The following is a 22,135-nucleotide window of genomic DNA, read 5'->3' as shown; positions in this document are numbered from 1 at the left end:
CACATGCTTAATATATTGTGTTTCAACACTTATATTCGATCTTGTGATGGTGTGTTAAGAAATATAAAGGCTTGTGCCAAGCTTCTCCACTTGGTATCTTGCCCTTGGTGATTAGCCAGATTGCGCAAAACCATCCAAAAATTTATGTAGCCAATCTGCATTCGGATCCAAATTTTGGATTGGATTATGGATACTAGTATCATCCCAGTTAGGCCAATTCGCCAATCATAGATGGTCATTAGTGATAATATGAGTAGTAATCAAAGCAGGAATGCAGGATGATGGTGATTCTTTGGCACTAACATATTGTTGATAACACTTTTTTTTTTTTTTTTTTCTATGTGACACAAATTTTTTTTTTTTTTTAGGTGTTGACAAATACAGAGAAGAAACAAGTGTAAAAATTGAAAGGATAATAATAAAAATAACTTTTACCCAATTAATTTTCATATCTATGTTTGTTTGCTTTCCTCTTCTACATTTAGCTGCTATTAATTTGTAACAGTGAATTAAGACCAAAACATACTGTATGTTACATCAAAGGAATTACTTTGTAGCTGCCATATAATGAAGTTACACAGTGAAATGTAACAATAATACATAATTTTCACATGTGATATGATCAGTATAGTGCAAGAAGAGTGCAAAAACATAGAAATGAAAAGGGATTTATGCAGACTAATCAAACTTTAAGTTTGATACATAGATTTTTTATGTTGTCTGCTTGAAACACCCCTTGGAGCAACTTTTTGTTGTCTAATTTGCTGCTTAAACTTGGCAATGAACTCGTCAGCCTTCCTATCAATTTCGCTATCATTTTCCTCGTCCTTAACCCTATCATTCAGAACAGCAGCCTTACCATTTGGGTTCTGTTTTGAGTTCAGTCCCACAACTATAGAGGTTCCACCATTTCCTTGAAGCTTTTCCCCCTTTTGACCATTAGAATTCGATTTCTTTTCACTAATTCCAATTTGTATGACCATCATTTCCGACTTCTTTCCTTTTCTATCTCCTGCATTCTTCACTGACAGTCCTTCATTATTCTCTTCGAGTCTCAGTTCAATGAGATCAGTCTTTTGCAGATCATGAGTAATTGCTTTTGGCCTTACTGTTCTTACAGATTTTCCCTTCAAAGATGCCTTATTCATAGCTGGTTTAACATTTAAGCAATCCCAACCACACTTGCCTCCTCTTGCAAACTGATCATGCTCTTCCTTAGTTTTCTTGCTCGCTTCCTTTGCCTCACCCTTGAAGCTCTTCCTTAAATCTCTATCAAAGAAGGAGCCACAACTAAACCTTCGTGAATGGGAGGCCCTCGATAATGTTTTACTTCTCTCAGGTGTAGGATGTGATCTTTGATCATCATCATCCTTGCTAAGGACTGATCGATTTACAAGGGCTCTAGAGCTCGGTTCAACAGATGATGCTACTTCCTCGATTCTTTGTGTTTGAACTTGTAGTGGTGGAGAAAGTGTGGAAGGCCTGTAAGGATTGTTCTCTCCAAGAACATTTTCTACAACATTTTCTATCTCTGAATTGCTCCTTGGTGCAGTCCATGGCATATTTTCTTCCACTTCGTTCTGCTGTGATCCTTGCTCATCTTGACAAGACATTCGCCTGCTTGATCCTGCTGAAGACAATGCTTCTGATTCTGAAGAAACCGCGAGTGAGGGGGAGAGACTCTTTTGTAAATAGTCCCGCATATCATTTATTTCTGACGATGGTATCTCAAAACAATCACTGTCCCACCTCTCTGGAATGGTTTTTTGCTTATTCTTTGGAGAAACATCAACCCTTGTTGGGGAAGAAATTGGATCACCAAAGAGAGGGGTATGAGAATCTTGTTCCTTATCAATACTTCCTGTGCTATCCTTAACTGATATCTCCTCTTCCTTCTTAACAGAAGCCTCATAATTAAATATGGCACTTGTTGATGCTTTGACCGATGAGGCAAACTCATTACCTCGGGATGGTACTGAAGGCTGCACTTCAGTTGTCTTCATGAAAAAGTTGGGTTTTTCACTACCCAAATTTACAGTCTCTGGCTTTATTAATTTACCACCTGAAAGTGGAACATCACACTGAGGGGTATAAGAAGTAGTCCCTTCTTGAACACTTCCCACAGCCACTTTGTTATTTTCTGTTCTCTTCTCGTCCCAATTCTTGAGTGAAGAGTCTGAAGACCCATGATTGAATGTTGCACTATTTGTTGCGTTCACTGAAGGAGGAAAGCCACCTGCTGATTTGGGCATTGAAGGCGAAAATACAGATGAAGGCGTAAGAATGCTGGCACTTTCCCCACCCAAAGCCACATTGTTGTATCCTGTCCTTATTTCATCCTTTTTCTTGAAAGAAGACCCATGATTAAATTTTGCATTTTTAGATGATGCAGAATCAGCAGCAGCAGCAGGCACTGAAGGCAAAAATGCAGCTGATGGCTCGAAATTGTAGGTGTTTTCCCCGCCCAAAACCACATTGTTGTTTTCTGACCTTATCTCATCCTTTTTCTTGAAAGAAGGCCCTTGATTAAAGTTTGCACTCTTTGATGATGCAAAATCAGCAGCAGAAGCAGGCATTGAAGGTGAAAATGCAGCTGAAGGCTTGAAAATGTTGGTGTTTTCCCCACCCAAATCTACACTGTTGTTTACTGACATTGTATCATCCTTTATCTTGAAAGAAGACCCATGATTAAAGCTTGCATTCTTTGATGATGCAAAATTAGCAGCAGAAGCCGGCATTGAAGGCGAAATTGCAGCTGAAGGCTTGAAAATGTCTGTGTTCTCCCTACCCAAAGCCACATTGATGTTTTCTGACCTTATCTCATCCTTTTTCTTGAAAGAAGGCCCATGATTAAGAAAATCAGCAGCAGAAGCAGTCATTGAAGTCGAATATTCAACAGAAGGCTCGAAAATGTTGGTGTTTTCCCCTCCCAAAACCACACTGCTGTTTTCATGTCTTATCTCATCCATTTTATTGAGAGAAGACTCGTTATTGAATTCTGCAGTCATTGTTGATTTAATCGGTGAAGCAAAAGTATCATTATAAGCAGGCATTGATGGAAATGCAGCTGAAGGCATGAAATTATTGGTGTTTTCCCCACCACCGAAAGTTCCATTTTGCAAGACAGGTGATCTATTCCAATTTTCAGGCTCATGATTGTATTTTCCATACATTGAAGCTAAATCACTACAAGGAATTGATGTTGGGGAACAAACTGCTGGCGTAGGCATGAAAAACCCAGCATTTTCGACACCCATATTTCTGTGCTCAAAGTTTGGATTAGTCCATTGCTCATTTACATGATTGTGTGTTCTGTAGCCTGATGCAAAATCACTAGCAGAAAATGGGACTGAAGGGGGGACAGCAGCAGCTGAAGGCATGAAAAAATTGGTAGAATTTTCTGAATTTGGTGATACACCCACCAAATTAAAATCATTAACTTGATTATAATTTGAAAAGGGCATGTAAAACTGATTTCCCCTCCATGTATTCTCACCTCCCATATTAGGGGACTCTGGCAACCAAGAGCAGAATCCAGTAAATCTCTGACATGATGATGCTTCTGGTGCTGCTGACCTAAAAGACTCAGCTTTTAACTGCTTGGGTTCAAGACTATCTTGGTTGGAAAATTCCGCCTTCACGGACCGCGATTTACCTATAACAGTAGGTCTTGTATCAGACGGTCTGACGATTCCCACATTTCCCTCCAAACCCTCATCTTTCTCACTTCTTGATACACTACAACTAGAGCTATTATCACTTATAACAGAATCACTTTCACTAGCACACTCTTCTTCTTCACTGTCACTTTCCAAAACTCTTGACCTTAAACTCCTAACTGGCAAACCCAATGGCCTGTCATCAAAAAACTTAAAATTCTGTCTCCTTGAATCTGCTAATGCTTCTGCCTTATAGTGTGAAAGATTAAAACTTTGAGTTGGGATTACATTTTTATCAAAAACCCCAGATGAGTTACCTTCCTCATAGTCAAAAATTGAAGAATGGTGAAGTATATTAGGAGCAAAGGGTTGAGAAATCTGGGTTTTAGGAGGAATTTGTGCCGGTTTTCGACGACAAAATAAGCCATAAGACAATGCAATACCAATAATAAGAAGATGAATGAGCTCCCAAGACTTAGCAAAAATAGTGTGGCTAATAAACTCAGGAGGATCAGAAGGAAACAGAGGAACTAAATAAAGCAGCAGAGCAATGAACAGAAATTTCAGGAAGAAATGTGAGCAAGATTTACCTTTATGACTGGGATTTAACTGAAATTCAGCATTGTAATGTTGATGAAAAAAATGGGGTTTTGTAAAGTTAACTGCATCTTCTTCCATTTGATGTAATTACAACTAATTACAAGCTAGAATCTCCTCTGTTTTTCCTCTGTTTTTTTATTTTCCTTTTTTTTTGGGCAAGAGAATTAGGGTAAGATAGTGTTGAAATGAGTGAGGAGAGAGAAAGAAGAAGAAGGGTGAGTTGAAAAAATGGTAGAAAATGAAGAAAGAGAAGAATGATTGAGTAGAAAGGGCCGGATAAACAGGAAAAAACAGAGTGTGTATGTATGTGTGTTTGAAAAGGGGTGAAAAAAGGGTAAGAATTTGTGAGTGACATTATCTTTTGCCGTTGATTTATGATTGTTGATACCACTTTTGGGGATTATACAATATTGTAATGCAAAATGTTTTTTCTTGCTTTTTGAATATACCTGGGGTGTGTGTTTATGGGTGAGATTTGCTGCAATGGTGGAAAAAGTGTCTTGGGATTCGTGACAGAGGATATTGCTTTCGGTATATTCTCTATTTTCCCTCTAATTCTATTGTAAATTGGTAATTACTCCGTACTAATTACTATGAAAATGGTGTTTTTTTTTTTAAATAATGCATATCGTAAAAATTAGTACTCGTATGATATTAATATCGGAATTTATTTCAACTTAATTAGCTAAGTGTGTTTTATATCGGGGGAGTTCAAAATCACTTTGGGTGTCATTAATCAGTTATTTGAACTCTATTAGCTAAGCGTGTTTTCTATTGTATCAAGATTCTTTGTTATAGCGCATAAGACGCCTAAAGCGATTCTTCTAAAATATGCATCCAAAACATGTTAAACTTGTGTAATAAATCAAATGAACAAAGTTTAATCATACTTTTACAATCTCCTTAAAAAAAAAAAAAAAAAAAAATTCAAACTATTACCAAAAAAAAGTACTGAGAGCACCTTACGCAACAACTTATTACTTTGTAAGATGGTATTATAATAAAATTTATTGTTTGGATGTGCACGAAATAATCAAAAGACTTGTTGAACCTAATAGTCTTTTTTCATTAAGAGTTTAATTTTTAAATGTAATTAAACTTGATTCTATGATTAGATCTCATTAACAATTTAACATACAATTTGTATTTAGAAAATGATGGCTTGATAATTTCCTTAATTTACGAATTTTATTAGTCGATTGACATTTTCATTACTCCGTGTTAGATTGAAAAAACTATATTGATTACAATTTATATGATCGAGTATACATTATACAATCTAATCGAGAATATAGAGTACTTCACAGTTCATACAAAATACTCCGTACATCACTCCAATATCTCCAATACTATTTACACTCTACTCTATAATCCATACTTCCTAAGTTTAGCCAAACGACTACGATTAGGATTATCGTGAACGCTTACCAAAGTTATTAAGAAAGTGAAAACTTGGAAGTGAAGTGAAAGTAAGTAAGTCATACTTTTAAGGAGGTAGAAAAGAGAGGGAAAAATAATATGGCAGGCCATGAAGATTTCATCGAAGCTGAAAATGCAGAAGCCATCATCACTCGAATCGAGCACAAATCTCGCAAGATCGAAAGCTTGCTCAAACAGTATACCAATTCTCTCTCAATTTCTCAACTTTTCAATCTGTTATTGATCAAATTTCATTTCTAATTCTGGGTTTAAAAAATTGATAATTTTTTTAAGGTATAAACCAGTTGAAGCTCTTAAAACTGCGCTTGAAGGTTCATCTGCCATTACTAAAGATGATCGCTGCAAGGTAAGTTATCACATTTTGCTATTAATTTCATAATTTGATTGTTATTGAAAATTCTAGGGTTTGTGATTTGATGGTGATTTTTTGCTATTAATATACAGTCGGCGAATTGGATAGCGGTTCATCGAGCGATAATGGCCATTAAAGATGTTGATGGGATGCTTGCTTCTTTAGATTCTGAGTATTATGACATTCTCATGAAGTATGTAACTTTCATTTTGATCTTGGGTTTCAATTTTTTTCATAATTTGTTGGTTTTTATCAGTTCTTTGATTAGGTGAATTATGCATTTAGAATTCTTGGTTAAAAGATGGATTATTTATACGAATTCTTACCAAAATGCTGGTTTTGAAAGCACTTAGATGGGCTGTTCTTGGACAAATTAGATATTTTGTGTACTTTGACCTTTTATGTTTAGATGGAGATGTGCATTTCTGGATGATTGGAAGGTGATTTTGGTAATCTCACGTCCCCGTTTCGTCTAGTATATGGAAGGGCTTCCAAAGTTATATATTGAAACCAATGGCAGATTTGGATGTCTAATGGATATGCACTAGAAGAGTTCTGTGAAGTAGTTTTCTTTTCTCTTACTAGATGAACTTGATCAATTTGTTGTAAAATCTTTAGCAATGGGTAGGCAGTTGCTTGAACATATTACCCGAATAAATTATAGATGTGCCCATGATTGCGAAGGCGATTTTGTGGTTCTATAATTTTTTTGGAGGTGACTCATTTATATGCGCATACATCTTATATTGGGATACGGTGCTGGATGGAGACTGGAGAGCAAGGGTGGTGGAACGCCTTGCTATAGAAATTTGTGATGTGTTTGGGATCTCATTTCTTCCTCTATGTTGATTAGGAAATTTGCAACAGAAGCATGCTGAAATGCACTCCTCTTTTTTGAACATTGATCATAATTAGTACCATGAGTCTTTTATAGTTTAATGCATGTTGGTATTGTCTTAATTGAAATTTGATGCCAGAGGATAACAGTAGATCTGAAGCATGGTTTGTAATAGATTACTCTTGGAATAACAGTTTAGTACCTGCAATAATTACTGATTAGGTTGTAATGAGGAAGAAAAAGGAGGCCCTAATATATTATTGCATACCAGCAAGGTATTACCCTAGTTGTGGGAGAACATTGATATATTCTAGAACATTGCAGGAATAGTGCGTTTCCCAATTGATGGTTATAATCTAATGTTGCATATAATTTGCAGGCTTTGCAAGGTTTTTTCTTTTAAAGTTGTGTTTGCGAATTCCTCAATGTCTTCTTTGGTATTGTGTATTCCCTGTCACTGGATGATTCGTTGAGAATAAGTGTTTTGAAAAGTTAGGAAATGGAAGTCTCTAAAAACCCCATTTTACATATACCAGGACATTTGATAGATAACATATTAGGTTCTTCACCTTCAACTATCTTTTATCTTTTTATAGTCTAATAAAGCACAGGGGAATTGGTTTCAAAAAAGCACAGGGGAATTGAGTCACTAATTGACTTTGTGCAAAAGAAAAAAAAAATAAAAACTTCAATCCTTTGAACTAGGTTCTTGTTGTCTTGGGCTCTGTGGTTTGTTGTAACTCAAAAATTTGTTCTTTCTTTTAATTTTAGGTACTTGTACAAAGGTTTGTCAACTGGAGATCGTCCAACATGTGAACAGTGCCTCAGAATACATGAAAAGCTGACTCAGAGGGCTGGTCTAGGATGCATACTTCGTTGTCTTGCTGATACAGCAAATACAGTGTGATTCAACTTAAGATTAATCTCGCAACTTCGCAAGACTCACAAGAGGACTTTCTGATCGGAATGGTCTTTACACCCACCCTTGTGCTGTTGTGCATCTCTTTCTTGGAATATAGATATGCAGAATTGTTAAGATATGTACATATGCAAATGCCCTTTACTCTTTCTCTGGCAGTATTCTGCCTCACCCCTGTGGAACTCAAAACTTCTAAGCTCTATTCATTATATATCAAAGAATTCATTCCTTTCGAAAAATGTTTCAGATCATCACATTCATCTAAGGTCATTTCATGTAGATATTTGTTGTTTATATGACTAACTCACATCTGTCTAGAGGAGATGTGCTCTGTGGTGTTGAAAGTTTAAGATCATGCAGAAAAGAAATGGAGTCTTTGAGTTATTGTTTGGTTTCCGGACAAAATTTCTATAGCATCACTTATCTGCTATAGAATAAGAATTCTGTAGCATAAACCTGAGTATAATCTTCATTGACCCAATCTCTGTTTTTATCAGTCACTGTTTTGTTTTAGTATAATCTACACTCTTATTAATTCTGTTGTTGATCAGGGCTAGATTCCTGGATGATAAGGCTATTGGTACGCTTTGGCTTTGTTCTATCCACCATAGAAAACAAATTTAAGAGAACAGAACTTCAGATAAGGGCCAATAAGGTCTAATTAGAGCTTCTCAAGATGAATCCACAACCAAGTATAGATACCTTCAAATTAAAGACTCGTGTCTGAGAAGTTTAGATGGGTGAAAACGGAAGCTTTTGTATTCAGTCCAGTTGTCTAATTATGACCGATTAGCATCTACCAATGTAGAGCGTCTGTTTTAATTATATAATGATTATGTGGATGTCAATTAGTTTAGCCAATTAAGTTTCTTAGAGTTATCGAAAACCTCAGGTTGATGTATCATCATTATCCGAAAAACCAGATATTGACTTATTTATTTCCCACATGTTCATGTTTTTAAAACATACAGTTGAACTGTGAGCATGTCAATGCGACATGCCCCAACACAGCTATCATTATCAGGTGATAAATCCAAATAAGAATACAAGGCAAACAGAGAAAATTGCTGCATGAATCAGACAATTTATAATATACCTCCATATCATTTGTATACATCATTATGTCATTCAAGGCTGAACTAAGAAAGTTGTTCTCTTTCAAACTAACTACCTACCAAATAACTCAAATATCCGAATTTATCATGCTTTTATAACATCATTAAAATTTCACAAGTTTCAACACCTAAGTCAACTTTGACCTTGAGTAAATGTATATAGTATAGCCAGCTGCTACATTAGAACTTCTAAACCAAACTAAAACTATGAATTACTGTCATATGATGATCAAGGCTTAGAGGATTCGGTCACTTGATTGTTGTTAATTGTAAATGAGAGCTTCTGTATGGTAAGCGGTGTACGCTGGTGGAAGACACCCATCAGAGAGCGCCCTGTTTCACCAGCCGGAGTTCTGGTTGTGGCGGAAGAGGACGGGAATGCCACATTTTTGCATGATGGGCACATTGTGAGGGTTGTAGGAGGGTGGTTTGCATCCATCATAGAATGTTCAGGAGAAAACTTCAAAGCCCTTAGCTCATGCACCTCATTTTGTAGCCTCTTATTCTCTTCAGTTAAAGTCTCACAGTACTTCTTTAGTTGCTCACAATCCAATTCTGTTTGCTTAAACTTTGTCCTGAATATCAAACAAAAATTCGGAAAATACAGCAATATTAATCACTAACAAAATAACAACTTAACAATTATCGATAAAAATCCGTAAATGTTTTTAATTCAATAATTATAAGTTACTCGTACGTGTCAAAATGATATATGCAGCCTTAAGGGTTAAGCATAAGAATCTAAAGTTAAAACCATTAAACAATAATTACCAATTAATAGTATCGATCGACATTTGTCACATAAATCATAAATGTTTTCAATTTGTTAACTGAAAACATCAATCAAATGAAAACAAGTGTACCAATCTTATATCCTAACCAATTAATTACCAACATACTTGTATGAACCAACTTCAAAATAAATATATGAACCCATTTTCATTAATATATGACGTTTTATATAAGAAACTCTGCATTCATTAGACAGAACCATAACGTTCCACAAATAAATACTTTAAGTTTTTTTTTTTTTTTTTTCAACGCGTTTATTACAAATCATAATATTTCTTGTCGTACAAATATTAATTTACATCTCATTTCATAAATTATTTCAACCAATCACATGTTCAATTACATTTTCACGTTTTTGGAAATAAATTTCATGGATTAATCAAAAATGACATTACCTTGCTCTTCTATTTTGGAACCAAACTTCCACTTGCCTTGGTCTAAGATTCACTTGTGTTGCCAATTCCACCTTTTTCTTCTGAAAATTCAATCAAAATGTAAAAACATGAATACAATATTAGTTGACTAATTTGGTAAAATATCAATATCCAAGAAGATATTGGAAATCATAATCGTGAGTATCGAGAATGGTGCTTCGTGATATGTACACTCATTCACACGTATAATGTGTGGTTATTGTGTACATATGTCAACCCAAAATCGGCACTCTAAGCACATCCAAGTGTATCATATAAGCTTTGATAACATGTTTAATTTAATTGATCTCAAAACAGTCGACGACAATAATTTGTAAATTTAATTTTATGACGTACCAAATAACCAATGACTAAAACAAAACAAATAAATTAAATTACATAAAAACAAATTAAAGTTATAAAAAAGAGAAAAAAAAAAAGAAAAAAAACTGACTGTATTAAGGGTGGTATGTTCACTGAAAGCCTGTTCTAACACCAAGACTTGTTCCTTGCACAGCCTAAGCTTCTTCCTTTCGCCACCAGAGCTTTCGCCACCGCCTCGGTTGCCACCATCTTCGTCGTCGCTGATCATCTCTCTTTTTCCGGTGACACTTGATAAGGTGCTCTTAGGAGAGCCAACTTTGCCTGTTTTTTCATCATCTTCCTCCAAATCTATTATATCTATAGGTTGTTTTGAATTCAACCCTTTGTTAATCCTTGGTATAATAGCCAATGTATTATTCAGTTTGCTCATTTGTGGGCCTTTTTCATCTGTTAAAATAACAAAAACAATAACACTTGTAAAATTATTTTAATCATTCAACGTTTAACACAAGAGGCAAGACTCACGAGAGACGTACGTACTCTCTATGTTTCTTAAAGATTTTTTTCCTGCTTTATAAAAAAAATGTTTTCTTTAATTTTTGGCGACATAAACAAAAATTCCATCTGGTAATTTTTTCATGCAATTTTTATTCTAGGATTAATTAATTAATTAAGGCATCAAAAACATTTAGAAGCATTATATACATCAATAAATTTCATATATCTATATAAATAAAAACATTCTAGAATAAAGAAAAAAAAAATATATAGCACAATTACACAAGAAAATTTTACTTCGTATTAGATTTTTTTTATTAAATGATTAAATTAATATATTAATAGTGTGAATTTTCATTTATTAAAAAAAAATTGTAAAACTTTCTCAAAAAAAAATTAAAAAAATAAAAAAAAAATTGTAAAAACTCTAGAATAAAGAATAAAAATTTATAGCACAATTACATAAGAAAAAATTAATAGAATTATTACATTATTATTTGCAAATAAAAGAGAGGAGAATAATTTACCTATGGAAAATTGGGATTCTCTCTTGCAAATAGGCTTAAAATCAAGATTTGTGATTATTGGTGGTTTTAAGCTTAAACTCAAACCCCAAACCTCAACTTTGTCTTCTTCATTCATCTCTTTCTCTCTCTAAACTTTCTCTCTCTAGTATTTTTTGTTGTTGGGTGTTGTTACATATACAATAGGCAGCAAAATGAGTTATATTTATAAGCAAATGAGAATAAGGGGGCAACATTCAATTATGAGTCAAAATAGGCTCATTTTAAGAAGAAGTGTCCTATCCTATGTACTCTTGTTTTTGGGGTGTTTAAGTCATGAAGTAGATGTGGCTTATGTTTGCTCTACATATAAACCATCTTGGACTGTATGTAGACGGGATTCAATCTTGAGTCTTGAATACTACTCTTAAGACTTAATAGTTGGTCGTCGTCATTAATTGGTATATAATTATTTGAGTTTGACCATCAGTAAATTAAGGAGTAACCGTAAATTAGTCAAACTTACATTATTGACATATATAATGATACACTCGTATTAATGATACAATTAAATTTATTCCACGTATATTGATTAAAATTAAAGTTCAATTATATGTTTTCAAAAAAAAAAAGTTCAATTATATAAGCGTTAGATGTGTAGATTATTTCCTAAAATGGTACTCCGCTCCGTACGTAAATGTGAAATTTGGAAATTCATGACAAAAACACTTGTGGATCGGTATTATTAATAATGTTAATTTTTTTTTGAATATTTTTTTTTTAGTTTTCTATATGCAACTCTTACTATGTATTATCTATCATTCTCCAAAATTGAATAAAATCAAATTTTAGTACATAAATAATGTCAAAAGTCAAATTGAAACATCCGATAACACGGATATCATCAAACATGTCACCTATTTCCCTTGCTTTCTCTTTGACTAATTACTTCATGATTGTAACTCATGTCCTATAATTACATGCCATTATTTATCTGACAGTTTTTCTAAGCCCATAATTAAGTTGGGTATAGTAAATTAAAATAGCATAACTTTGTTACCATGGTAACTTAGTAAGTACACTACATGCTTGGTACAAGTGATTTTAGTTAATTAATAGAAGTTCCTTCTTTTTGGTTTTTGGAAACAGACGAGTAATAATTTGGAGTTAATTTTGATTATGTGAGAATGAAGGAGTCAAAATGAGTTAATTATTTTCAAAGTTGTAAGTTACCATGGTAATAATAGTAACTAGCATTAGGTGCGAAAGATTGAGTATTTTGAGGGGGTTTCATGGCAGGAAACATAATTAATGCTAATTTTCTTTATTCAAACTTTCAAAGCTAATCTTAATAGCCTTATTTTTGGTGATTTGATGAACCATATCATATGGTTGATGAGAATTTGAGATTTTTCATGGGTTTGGTTAACATAATTACCTCTAGCTTAGATTGTTTTTTGCTAATGGAACCTGGTTTTTTGCTACTTGTGGATTTGAAAATTCTAGTACCCTATTTTCGGTGTGGGCTATATTTACTAAATTCAAAATTATACTTGTCGGTAATGAATATTGTCTTGGAAAATCTTCTTCTATCTTCATTTGTTTAATAATTATTACTATGAACTTCGTTGAATATGCTTCATATGTACCCCGTCCCCAGTATCGACCTTCTTTTCAAAATTAAATGCACATCAAACATATTAACTAAGCAATTATATGTCACGTTTTATTTATAGAAATAGTCTTGAAATTTGACCAATATCTGTTGTATAATCTATTTGTCATTAATGGTAATTAATCGTATATATAATCCTACTAATTTATTGACTTTAGAAATAATTATTAGACAAAATTCAACATGTTTTACAATAATCCAATAATAGAAAGTCATACGACATCTACAAACAATATTCGAATTTAACAAATACATAACATATTGAATTTTTTTAAAAAAATCCTTCATATAAACTAATTATATTATTATTATTATTATTATTATTTTTATTATTATTTATTTATTTATTTTTTTGGAGAATGAAACCAAGTCTAGCTAGTATTGTCTACTATATTTAATTTTTTTTATTAATGTATTAATTTAAAAGTCTAGATATGGCTCGAAAATTACCGAACTTATCTATGTTATTGAATTACTAAGACTTTGTTTGATTGATAAAGAGTTTGTAAGAGGAAAAAGAAAAAAGAGTTTTTTTTAGTGTGCTTTTAGCTTATTAAGGCCTATTAGAGGTTTGACCAAATGAAAAGGCTAATTCGAGTATTTGATATGATGGGCAACAACTAAAATTAGTCAACGTGTCAAACCAACTAATATAACCAGTTATATGACTTATATCAATCAATTACCAGCTAACTAGTGATTACCGACCAAAGTCAGTCCTTTTTGAGTGATTTCCCTACAAAATTGCTTAAATCAATTTATTTTTTTAATCAAACTGAATTAACGATTTAGGATTAACGATTTCCTTAAAAAAATTTGTCAGTGACTAATGATTCGCCATAACGTTAATAAAAAAAATAAACAAATAAAAAAATTCCCCACAAAAAATAGAAATTGACTCTGTAAAACAATTTATGAAACTAAAGAGGTTAGTTTGCCCTAATTTGATTTATTTTTTTTTAAATATAATGTATAATTGATATTGTAATTGCTAATTAGATTCTAATTAGATTCAAAATTGATATCAATGTAGGTGTGTGTAACATTGTTATACTCCTTGATTAGTATGAATGAATTGCCTTTTTATTTTTTTTTAATTTTGTAATAATTTATGTAAAATCGCTGATTGAATTGTATGTACTATGTAGGTTTTTTTTTTTTTGTTTTTTGTTTGTTTAAGCTTTTTTTTTTTTTTTTTTTTTTTAAATTAATTATTTTTTATTAGTTGTCTTTTTTTTTTTGAAAACCATTTTTATTAGTTGTCTTTTTAAAATCATTAGAGGTAATGATTGTATGACAAAAAGAAAGGGGGGAAAAAAAAAAAACTGTTTTACTGTAAGTATAGTGGGGGTTTTGCGGAGGTTTATCGTCTCTCCAACATTCTTCTTCCGCTGTCCGCCGCATCTGTTTCTCTATCATTCTAGTAATTGGGTATTTTGGAACTCAAAATTTGAGATTGAAATTAGGGTTCTTCATCAATTTTAGGGTTTTAAGATGGGTTCTTCTCGAAAGCAATTGAAACGAGCTCCGGAGTCTGATAGTGACATGGGTTCTGAAGAAGAGGATGAATTTATGAACCAGGTAACAAATTTTTTGACTAATTGTAGTTTTTATGCTGTATAGTTTGCTAAATTGATATTTAATTTGTTGGGTATAAGTCAAAATTTGATTTGATTGATTTTTGAATAACCTAGGTTAGTGAAGATGAATTTGAGGCATCTGATGATGATTCAGATGGAGGGGAACATGATGAGAGTGATGGTGAAAGCGAAGACGATACCGGTGGCAGTGAAGAAGAAGAAGCTGATGATGATGATGATGTTGGTGTATTAAATGCTGGAAAGAAGGATGATGAAATGGAGGAACTTGAGAAAGAGTATAGGGAACTTCAAAATATGGAGCAGTATGATTTCTTTTCTCGAAAACTTGGATGCTTAATTAGCTTGTTACTGTTTTGAAAATTTAATGTGAATATTGTATGTGGATAATTAGAAACTGTGATGCTTTTATATTGGTTTTGTATATACACGATTCTTCTATCTTTCTTGCGTGCCACTTTGTTTTATGCCCTTTTTTGGTCCTATGTTTTGTGTTTCTGGGAAAGATTTTATCAGACTGTAGATAACTGACACGTATCGTAAAGTTTGAAGTTCTGTATCGAATATTCTAGATACGATTTCAATGGCGAAAGAGTCTAGCTAGACTTCACCAATTAACCACTTTCAGGGAGGCTTTATCAATTTGCAATGGGGTGGTTTGGTGGGTGGGAGGGGTGTGTATGTGGGGGTGGGTAGGGGGAGGACTTACACTTCTTTTGGAGTGTCATGCCCTAGCTCTTATCTTTAGAAGGCAATGGATCTGTATCGAGAATTAGCTTCTGCACATTTCTTATTTACATGTCACTATGTCAGTTTTGTTCGTGTTAAAGTTAAGGTTAAAGAGATAATTACCTGCTCAGCTGCTCTTGTCAACTTGTTCAACTTGTTTTTGTTTGAGCTATGTTGACTTTGATGTGTTCAAATTTTAGCACTATTTATTTAATTTATTTTTTTTTGTTGCCTGTTTAGGAGTTTGATTCAAAATTTGAAGCGACACAAGGATGAAGATCATGTGAAGGGGCAAGCTATCAAGAATCAGAAGGTAGCTACATATTTACATCAGAGCTATTGACCTATGATGTTATAATGTTCTTTTAGTTGCTTGTTTCTAATTCTCTATTCCCTTTGTAAACATGATATTAGATGCTGAAAGCTATGCACATGTCTTTATTTCATCACAATTCTTGCCTGATTTGAACTGTCTTTTTGTATTTGTTTCCTATGAATGATTGGTTTGGAGAGGGGGGGGGGGGGTGTCTCCTGGACTAGTTTTCATAATTTCCTGTTCAGTATTCTACTACCCTGATATATGTTTCAAGTATTGTGACTCATTGTTGAATTGTCAATGTCATAGATATAGATATGATAATTACTACTTCGTATACATGTTTCAACTTTCAAGTATTGTGACTCAATGTTGAAGTGTTAATATCATAGATATGATAATTTCTTGCTGTTATAATATTCTCTGTGTTCTTGTAGGCTCTTTGGGATAAGGCCCTTGAGCTCAGGTTCTTATTACAGAAACCGTATTCTAAATCAAATAAGCTACCACAGGTAATTGCTTTCATGTAAATTCCTCTTTATTAGTTGATAATCCAATTTGGAATTCTGTGGTAAATTATTGCTTTGGTTATAGGAACCAATTCGGTCATCGTTCTGTGAGGCAGATGAAGATGTCTCTGCTGCATATTCAGATCTCATTGCAGCATCCAGTGAAGCAATAGAATCCCTTGTGCAATTACAGGAGGTATTTTGGTAACACCTATTCTTTTGATACAAAATCTAGCAATGCTCTATGAATCCTTAATAGTCGGAATTTGATCACTGAAAGACGCTTATGTCTTTGATGCAGGCTCTACTTGAAAATAATCCTTCCATTGTTGAAGCCACAGAAGGTATATTTTAGATTTGTGTCTTTGCCTACTGATATGCATTGATTTTAAGCTTCTGCTCTGACCAGTAATAATCTTGTTAAACCAAGAAATTAACATGGTTTCAGGAAAACTGTCAGGATACAAAGTACTAGTTGGGCCTTCTACCATTATACCTGCTTATTTCAGGGACATGGGTCATGGGTGGTTTATTTATTTTTTAATTATTTTATTTTATTTTATTATTATTATTATTATTTTTCTTGGTGGTTGGGGGGGGGGGGGGGGGGGGGTTGAATATACCTTTCGAAAGTTACGTGAAATTCTAGTTTTGAAACTGAGTGAGATAGTGCTGCATCCAAGAAGTAGAATCATATAGTGGATTAATGTCCTGACTTGTGAACATTCTGTTCCCTCATAAACTTAATGGAGATAATATCATATCTTGTGATGAGAATGGTTTCTGATTTTCTCTGTCCATGCTTCAACCAGAGCACTAAACATGAGTTGTTCAGGAAATTTTGGTGGTTGTCCTATATGTGCTTTACCTCAGATTGGCCTCTTTTTAGTTTTTAATTGCATTTTCAGAAGCTAGCCCCTTCTTTTGTGATGGGATATGATAGGATAGATTCTCTCTGTAGAAGAATCACACTTGATAATTGATTTATATGGTATGTCAAGTTGCATTGTGCTTTTGTTCATAGAACACTCTGTTCAAGGTTTGAATTGATATCTTTCTCTCTTATTCAATAGTTGAGTAAGTATGGCCTATGTGGACAATATCAACCAAAAGAGAAATACTGAGATGTTGCTGACTATCTGTTCTTTACACTATTCTTTACTGCATGTCTAGTTTCATTACTGGAAGATATACTGTTTATACTTAATTTGGTATGTAAGTAGTAGCTCTTTTGTATCTGTTGTTATCTTTTCTTTATCTCCAAAAATTTTTTTTCAGAAGGATCTCTTAAATCTTCTGAGGTTGAAAATACTGATGGTAATAAAGAGACAGAATGGTTACATATATCTCAAGCGCAATCAAGGTATCATGCTTTTCTTATCTTGTTAATGGTCAATTAACGCTTGATCAATATGTGGTGTATCCATTGCAGTTTTATTGTGGTATTATACTTTTGTTTGTCACTGCAACTATTGTAAATTGATGGCATCATGTCCAAATCACTGGCAATGGCATTACTATTGAAGGGTAGTGTTTTGACCTGGTGGGGGCCTTGTATGGAATGTCTGTAAAGCTATTGTATATGTCTGTTACATCGTATGTTTTTTTCATTTTCCAATGTCATGTCTTTCTCCACATGATACCCTAATCCTCAAACTTGTTAAGTTTGGACAACTCACTAAACTTTACTTGTCTTTATACTCTCAAATAAGTTATTAGGATTTGACATTATTCTACTATTATTAATGCTCATCAAATACTCTGCAAATAAATTCTTTTCTCTTGTGCTTTGGTTTTGTAACAAAATTTTCAAGAGTTAGATTCATTATCTTAGCTAGTTGAGAAGGACTCTTTTGGGCTAGTGGAGTACAGGGAGCAGGGCTTCCCTTAGGTTGATTGGAAGACATTTTAGGGTTATATCTGCATCATGAATGAAGCTTTAAAGTGAGTTTTGGTGGTAATTCATTGAACAGCAGGTATAATGGAACAACATCACTAGGGCCTAGGGGCCTCAGAGCTGGTGAAAAAGGGTTTGGAGAAAGTTATGGAGGCTGTGCTGAAGGTTCATTACATGGTGTATTTCTGGTAATTAGTGCTTAGTGGTGGGATTTTGGGCTATCAAATGTTTCTAGAGTGCTTTTTAGTAGAATTCTAGGTAATAACTCAGCTTAGTGGTGGGATTTTGGGCTATCAAATGTTTCTGGAGTGCTTTTTAGTAGAATTCTAGGTAATAACTCAGCGATCCAATTTCAGATTTTTAGTTTTTTTTTTTTTTTGGGTAAATAACTTTCAGGAAAGTAGTGAGCAGGAATAGTAATTATTAGTATTTGGCTGGGAGGAGTAAGCAATTAATTGCTTGGTGGATATGCTTTACAAGTCTACTGTTGCACTTTACGGTGATGACACATTGCTGCTATGAATAATATGTTATTCTCTGTTTGGGGCCTTTGGGCTGGCTTCTTAATTTTTATTTTATTTTTTATGCTGTATGGTGAAAGAGTGGATTGTAGCCAACCCCACTTATGGGATTAAGGCTTTGATTTATTGATGGTGAAAGAGTGGATATGATATGATATGAAGAGGCAGGTAGCTGTCATGTACAAAAATTTGATATTATGAAGAGACAGGTTTTGCTAGGTGGTTTCTTGCAGTTCTTGTGGAAATCTGTGAATATACGCCCTCAGAGGCTCAGATTAAACACCATTTTGTCAGAAGTTCATTGATATATTTGTTGATTGAGTACATAATGGTTGCATTTATACTTTATTCTCTGTGTTTGTTGAATCTGTTGGGATGCTTGTTCTTGTTTACAGTTGTCTGTTTTCATTGTTCTTTTTTTATGGCTTTTTAACTATGTAAGCATATTTTTGTCATCATTATGGAGATGAGCTGTGGAGACGCATTAATCTTTGCATATGTTATTACAGAGTAGCACCATTCAGAAATAAGTCAGTAGATAAATGGCAGAGAAAAGCGGATGTCCACAGTGGTGCTGCTGCAAAGAAAGTAAAATTGTTGGCCTTTAACCAGGTAAAGTGTGTGATTACACTGGAAGCTATCATGTGTTGTGGTTACATCATCTCTGGATTGTATCTCACTGGTCTTCTGATTGTAGAATATAAGTGACCAAGTGGCAATGTACATGAGGGATCCAAGTAAAATGATTAAAAGTATGCAACAGAGAAGAGAAGCTGTTAATGTCTTTGGCACTGTGAGTTTTGAATTCGATGCTTTATATCGAGATCCAAAATTGTGTGCTCTATCTATTATGTGAATTTGATGTTGATCCTTACATGGCAGGTTGGTAAGCAGGCTGACAGCACCGTTGAGGAGGTAGTCTCTTAGTTTCTTACTTCTTTTCATGGTTTTGGCTCTCTAGTCCTGTCTCTTATTACATGAAGCTGTTTATGGGTGGGTGGGAGGGGGAGGTACATAGGGGTCGAGGCTTTAGCATTTATTGCCAAACTGGATAATAAAACCAACCTTTTCTTGTACTTAAGTTCTGATATCTCGTTAAGCGTTTTTCTTATTGTCCATATTTGACCTGATACTTGTGAACGAGAATTTGTTTTGACATCCTAATTAAGAAACTGTAAGGTGTGAATTTTGCTCATACAACATACAAAAGACACATGTACTGATGGAATGAATTCAACCTGGCAACTAAAATGTGCCGATCATTCTTTGATTTGTTTAAATAAACACTGCTTCATCCATATACTTGTTCTGTTTTCATTATTGGATACATAGGATGACCTCTTTTTAATGTATTTTCGAAGATGTCACTGCTAAAATTGATTGGCAACCAAGGATCATTTTGTCGATTTCATAATTTTCAATCATCTCCTATCTCAGTATTGACTGAATCTCTGTACTGGGTTCATTGTCGCTTCACACTCTTTTATCAATTAGCTGCCTTCAATGTTATAGACCTTCTAGGATCAATGTTTGCCCAAAGTTCAATTAGCATACATGTTAAGTGGTCTGACATGTATCCTATCATTCATATGTTCATATCAAGCCTTCTAATGTATAGGATGACTGATTCTAAGCTCTTATATTTTCTTGTGAACATGAACAATTCTCATAACTGGTAGCATGATTTTTTTTTTTTTTTTTATTTTTTATTTTCTTTCAATTAGGGAATCATTGAGGGAGACCCTGAGCTTCTGGACGACTCCGAATTTTACCAACAATTGCTGAAGGAGTTCTTTGAGACAATTGACCCATCATCATCCGGTAAGCTCCCATATCTTGGTTTCCAATAGCTTAACTTTGCATGAGTCCTCAAGTTAATACTGCTCGTCGTAGTAAGTCTTTAACCTAGAACTGATTTTGCTGATATTTGCGTTGCTGGACTTTGCAAATTCTTGGACTTGCACCACCTCTACAAGAGAGAAAAGTAGAACACTGTATAGAAGTTATGTGTAATTTGGGCCTTTTAAGTTCAATTTATTTAACATTTATTTGTCAATGGGAACAATTGTTTTGGATTTAATTGACAGATCCCATGTTGATTATCTGCAATAATGTCTTCACTGTCTGCCTCTAAATGAATTGACTGAATTATAATAGCATCAGCAAAATGATCTTATATTATATGCTTTGTATATAAGATCTAAACACAAATCTCATGATAAACTCTGCAGAGTCAGCATTTTATGCTTTGAAAAGGCTACAAACCAAGAAAAGGAAAGTGGTAGACCGCCGAGCTTCCAAGAGCCGTAAAATCAGGTCTGTTTTTCATGCAGCCTCACTTTTTTCTGTTTCAAAATGATCCCCATAAAACTTAAATTTTTTTGTTTACTTTGTTGCAGGTATCATGTCCATGAAAAAATCGTCAATTTCATGGCCCCTGAACCAACAAATCTCCCCCCTATGGCTCCCAAGTTATTCGAGAATCTGTTCGGGTTAAAAACCCAAAAACCTACATCTGCTGCGTAGAATATTTATGTTTACTTTACACAGGATAGCGCCCCAAATATTCAGCCTTTATCCTTAAATTTTGTGAATTAACAATTTAATTTAGCAATGGGAAAGTTTATTTATAAGCTAAACTTGCTTGTGTTTTTGAAATTTTGTTTTGATTGCCTCGCTGAAGTCCTGGGCTTCAGAATCATGTATAATCTTGATGGTTGAGTCTCATTTTTAGACCATGACATAAGATAGGTTTTTTTTTTTTTTTTTTTGGGAACAGCCATTTATAAGTCCTAATCATAACTTTAAACGGCAAGTAATTACACTAATTACTACGGAGTAGTTTTTTTGGTTCAAATTTCTTCTTATATGTGAATGATTTGATAATTAAAGGACAATTGAAAAGTTAAATAACAATCCTAATATTGTGTTCAATTTAAGAAATGTGAATGAGTGTGAGAAACCTAAAATAGGAATTTGTCTTACAAGTTAAAACAACATTACATCCCAAAATACATCAATAATGTAAGTTTTCTTCAAAAGGTTAACATATTCATCAATTCAGGTTTGAAAGCTTTGTGTAATTTGTAAACAAATAAATTAAAAGAGAATGTAAATAAAAACTCAATACGAATACTATCCTTAAAAAGTAAGCCTTTTTCACGTAAAATGACAAAACGTAAACTAATTTTTAAATGTGACGGTTAAAAAACTAATTTTGTTTATAACATCACATATGCTCGACTTTAAGCTTCCGTTTTTCTTTACAATTGAAGAAATTAAACAGAAAAAAAATGTAAAATGCTTAATGTATTTTTTTAGAGCTTGTCCCAATTTTTCTAAGTAATAAACAAAATTGGTTTATAACATTTTCAGTAATAAAACAATATTATCAATTCTTCATCAACTATAAAGTCCACATTAATAAAAAAAATTGT

The 22,135-nt window shown here is 33.6% G+C and overlaps 3 protein-coding genes and 1 pseudogene across 4 annotated transcripts; 2 read left to right on the top strand and 2 right to left on the bottom strand.

Moving 5' to 3' along the window:
* Window positions 1-537: 537 nt before the first annotated feature.
* LOC145613544 (uncharacterized) lies at window positions 538-4,337 on the bottom strand. The gene has a single exon (XM_081668660.1). It carries the CDS (start codon window positions 4,335-4,337, stop codon window positions 690-692), a length of 3,648 nt encoding a protein of 1,215 aa, XP_081524786.1. The 3' UTR covers window positions 538-689.
* Window positions 4,338-5,673: 1,336 nt separating this feature from the next.
* On the top strand, window positions 5,674-8,034 carry LOC145615271 (actin-related protein 2/3 complex subunit 5A-like). Its single transcript, XM_081670334.1, has 4 exons — window positions 5,674-5,875; window positions 5,973-6,045; window positions 6,144-6,244; window positions 7,661-8,034. Exons 1-4 carry the CDS (start codon window positions 5,778-5,780, stop codon window positions 7,794-7,796), a joined length of 408 nt encoding a protein of 135 aa, XP_081526460.1. The 5' UTR covers window positions 5,674-5,777; the 3' UTR covers window positions 7,797-8,034.
* Window positions 8,035-9,096: 1,062 nt separating this feature from the next.
* Window positions 9,097-10,882, bottom strand: LOC145613543 (homeobox-leucine zipper protein ATHB-4 pseudogene; annotated as a pseudogene).
* A 3,571-nt stretch (window positions 10,883-14,453) lies between these two features.
* LOC145614773 (uncharacterized) lies at window positions 14,454-21,413 on the top strand. 2 transcript variants are annotated; one of them, XM_081669837.1, is made up of 13 exons: window positions 14,454-14,709; window positions 14,823-15,031; window positions 15,696-15,768; window positions 16,209-16,283; window positions 16,366-16,476; window positions 16,582-16,624; window positions 17,562-17,643; window positions 19,208-19,310; window positions 19,396-19,491; window positions 19,581-19,613; window positions 20,423-20,519; window positions 20,930-21,014; window positions 21,098-21,413. In XM_081669837.1, the coding sequence occupies exons 1-13, from the start codon at window positions 14,623-14,625 to the stop codon at window positions 21,222-21,224; spliced, it is 1,221 nt and encodes a 406-aa protein (XP_081525963.1). In that variant the 5' UTR covers window positions 14,454-14,622; the 3' UTR covers window positions 21,225-21,413. The 2 variants fall into 2 exon arrangements, with proteins under 2 accessions (XP_081525963.1, XP_081525962.1); XM_081669836.1 differs by having other exon boundaries at window positions 14,455-14,709; window positions 17,559-17,643.
* The last annotated feature ends 722 nt before the right edge of the window (window positions 21,414-22,135 follow it).

This window comes from Chenopodium album, chromosome 25 (assembly GCF_948465745.1).
Source record: "Chenopodium album chromosome 25, dcCheAlbu1.1, whole genome shotgun sequence".
Classification (NCBI taxonomy): domain Eukaryota; kingdom Viridiplantae; phylum Streptophyta; class Magnoliopsida; order Caryophyllales; family Amaranthaceae; genus Chenopodium; species Chenopodium album.
Note: the sequence above shows the minus strand (reverse complement) of the source record. Positions and strands in the feature narration are given on the sequence as shown.

Bases quoted from the DNA above. Each gene is read 5' to 3' on its own strand.
- LOC145613544 (XM_081668660.1), bottom strand. From the start codon at position 4,337: ATGGAAGAAGATGCAGTTAACTTTACAAAACCCCATTTTTTTCATCAA.
- LOC145615271 (XM_081670334.1), top strand. From the start codon at position 5,778: ATGGCAGGCCATGAAGATTTCATCGAAGCTGAAAATGCAGAAGCCATC. The intron at 6,046-6,143 runs GTAAGTTATCAC...ATTAATATACAG, and splicing joins CTAAAGATGATCGCTGCAAG to TCGGCGAATTGGATAGCGGT. The intron at 6,245-7,660 runs GTATGTAACTTT...TTTTAATTTTAG, and splicing joins TATTATGACATTCTCATGAA to GTACTTGTACAAAGGTTTGT.
- LOC145614773 (XM_081669836.1), top strand. From the start codon at position 14,623: ATGGGTTCTTCTCGAAAGCAATTGAAACGAGCTCCGGAGTCTGATAGT. The intron at 15,769-16,208 runs GTAGCTACATAT...GTGTTCTTGTAG, and splicing joins AAGCTATCAAGAATCAGAAG to GCTCTTTGGGATAAGGCCCT. The intron at 19,311-19,395 runs GTAAAGTGTGTG...TTCTGATTGTAG, and splicing joins AATTGTTGGCCTTTAACCAG to AATATAAGTGACCAAGTGGC.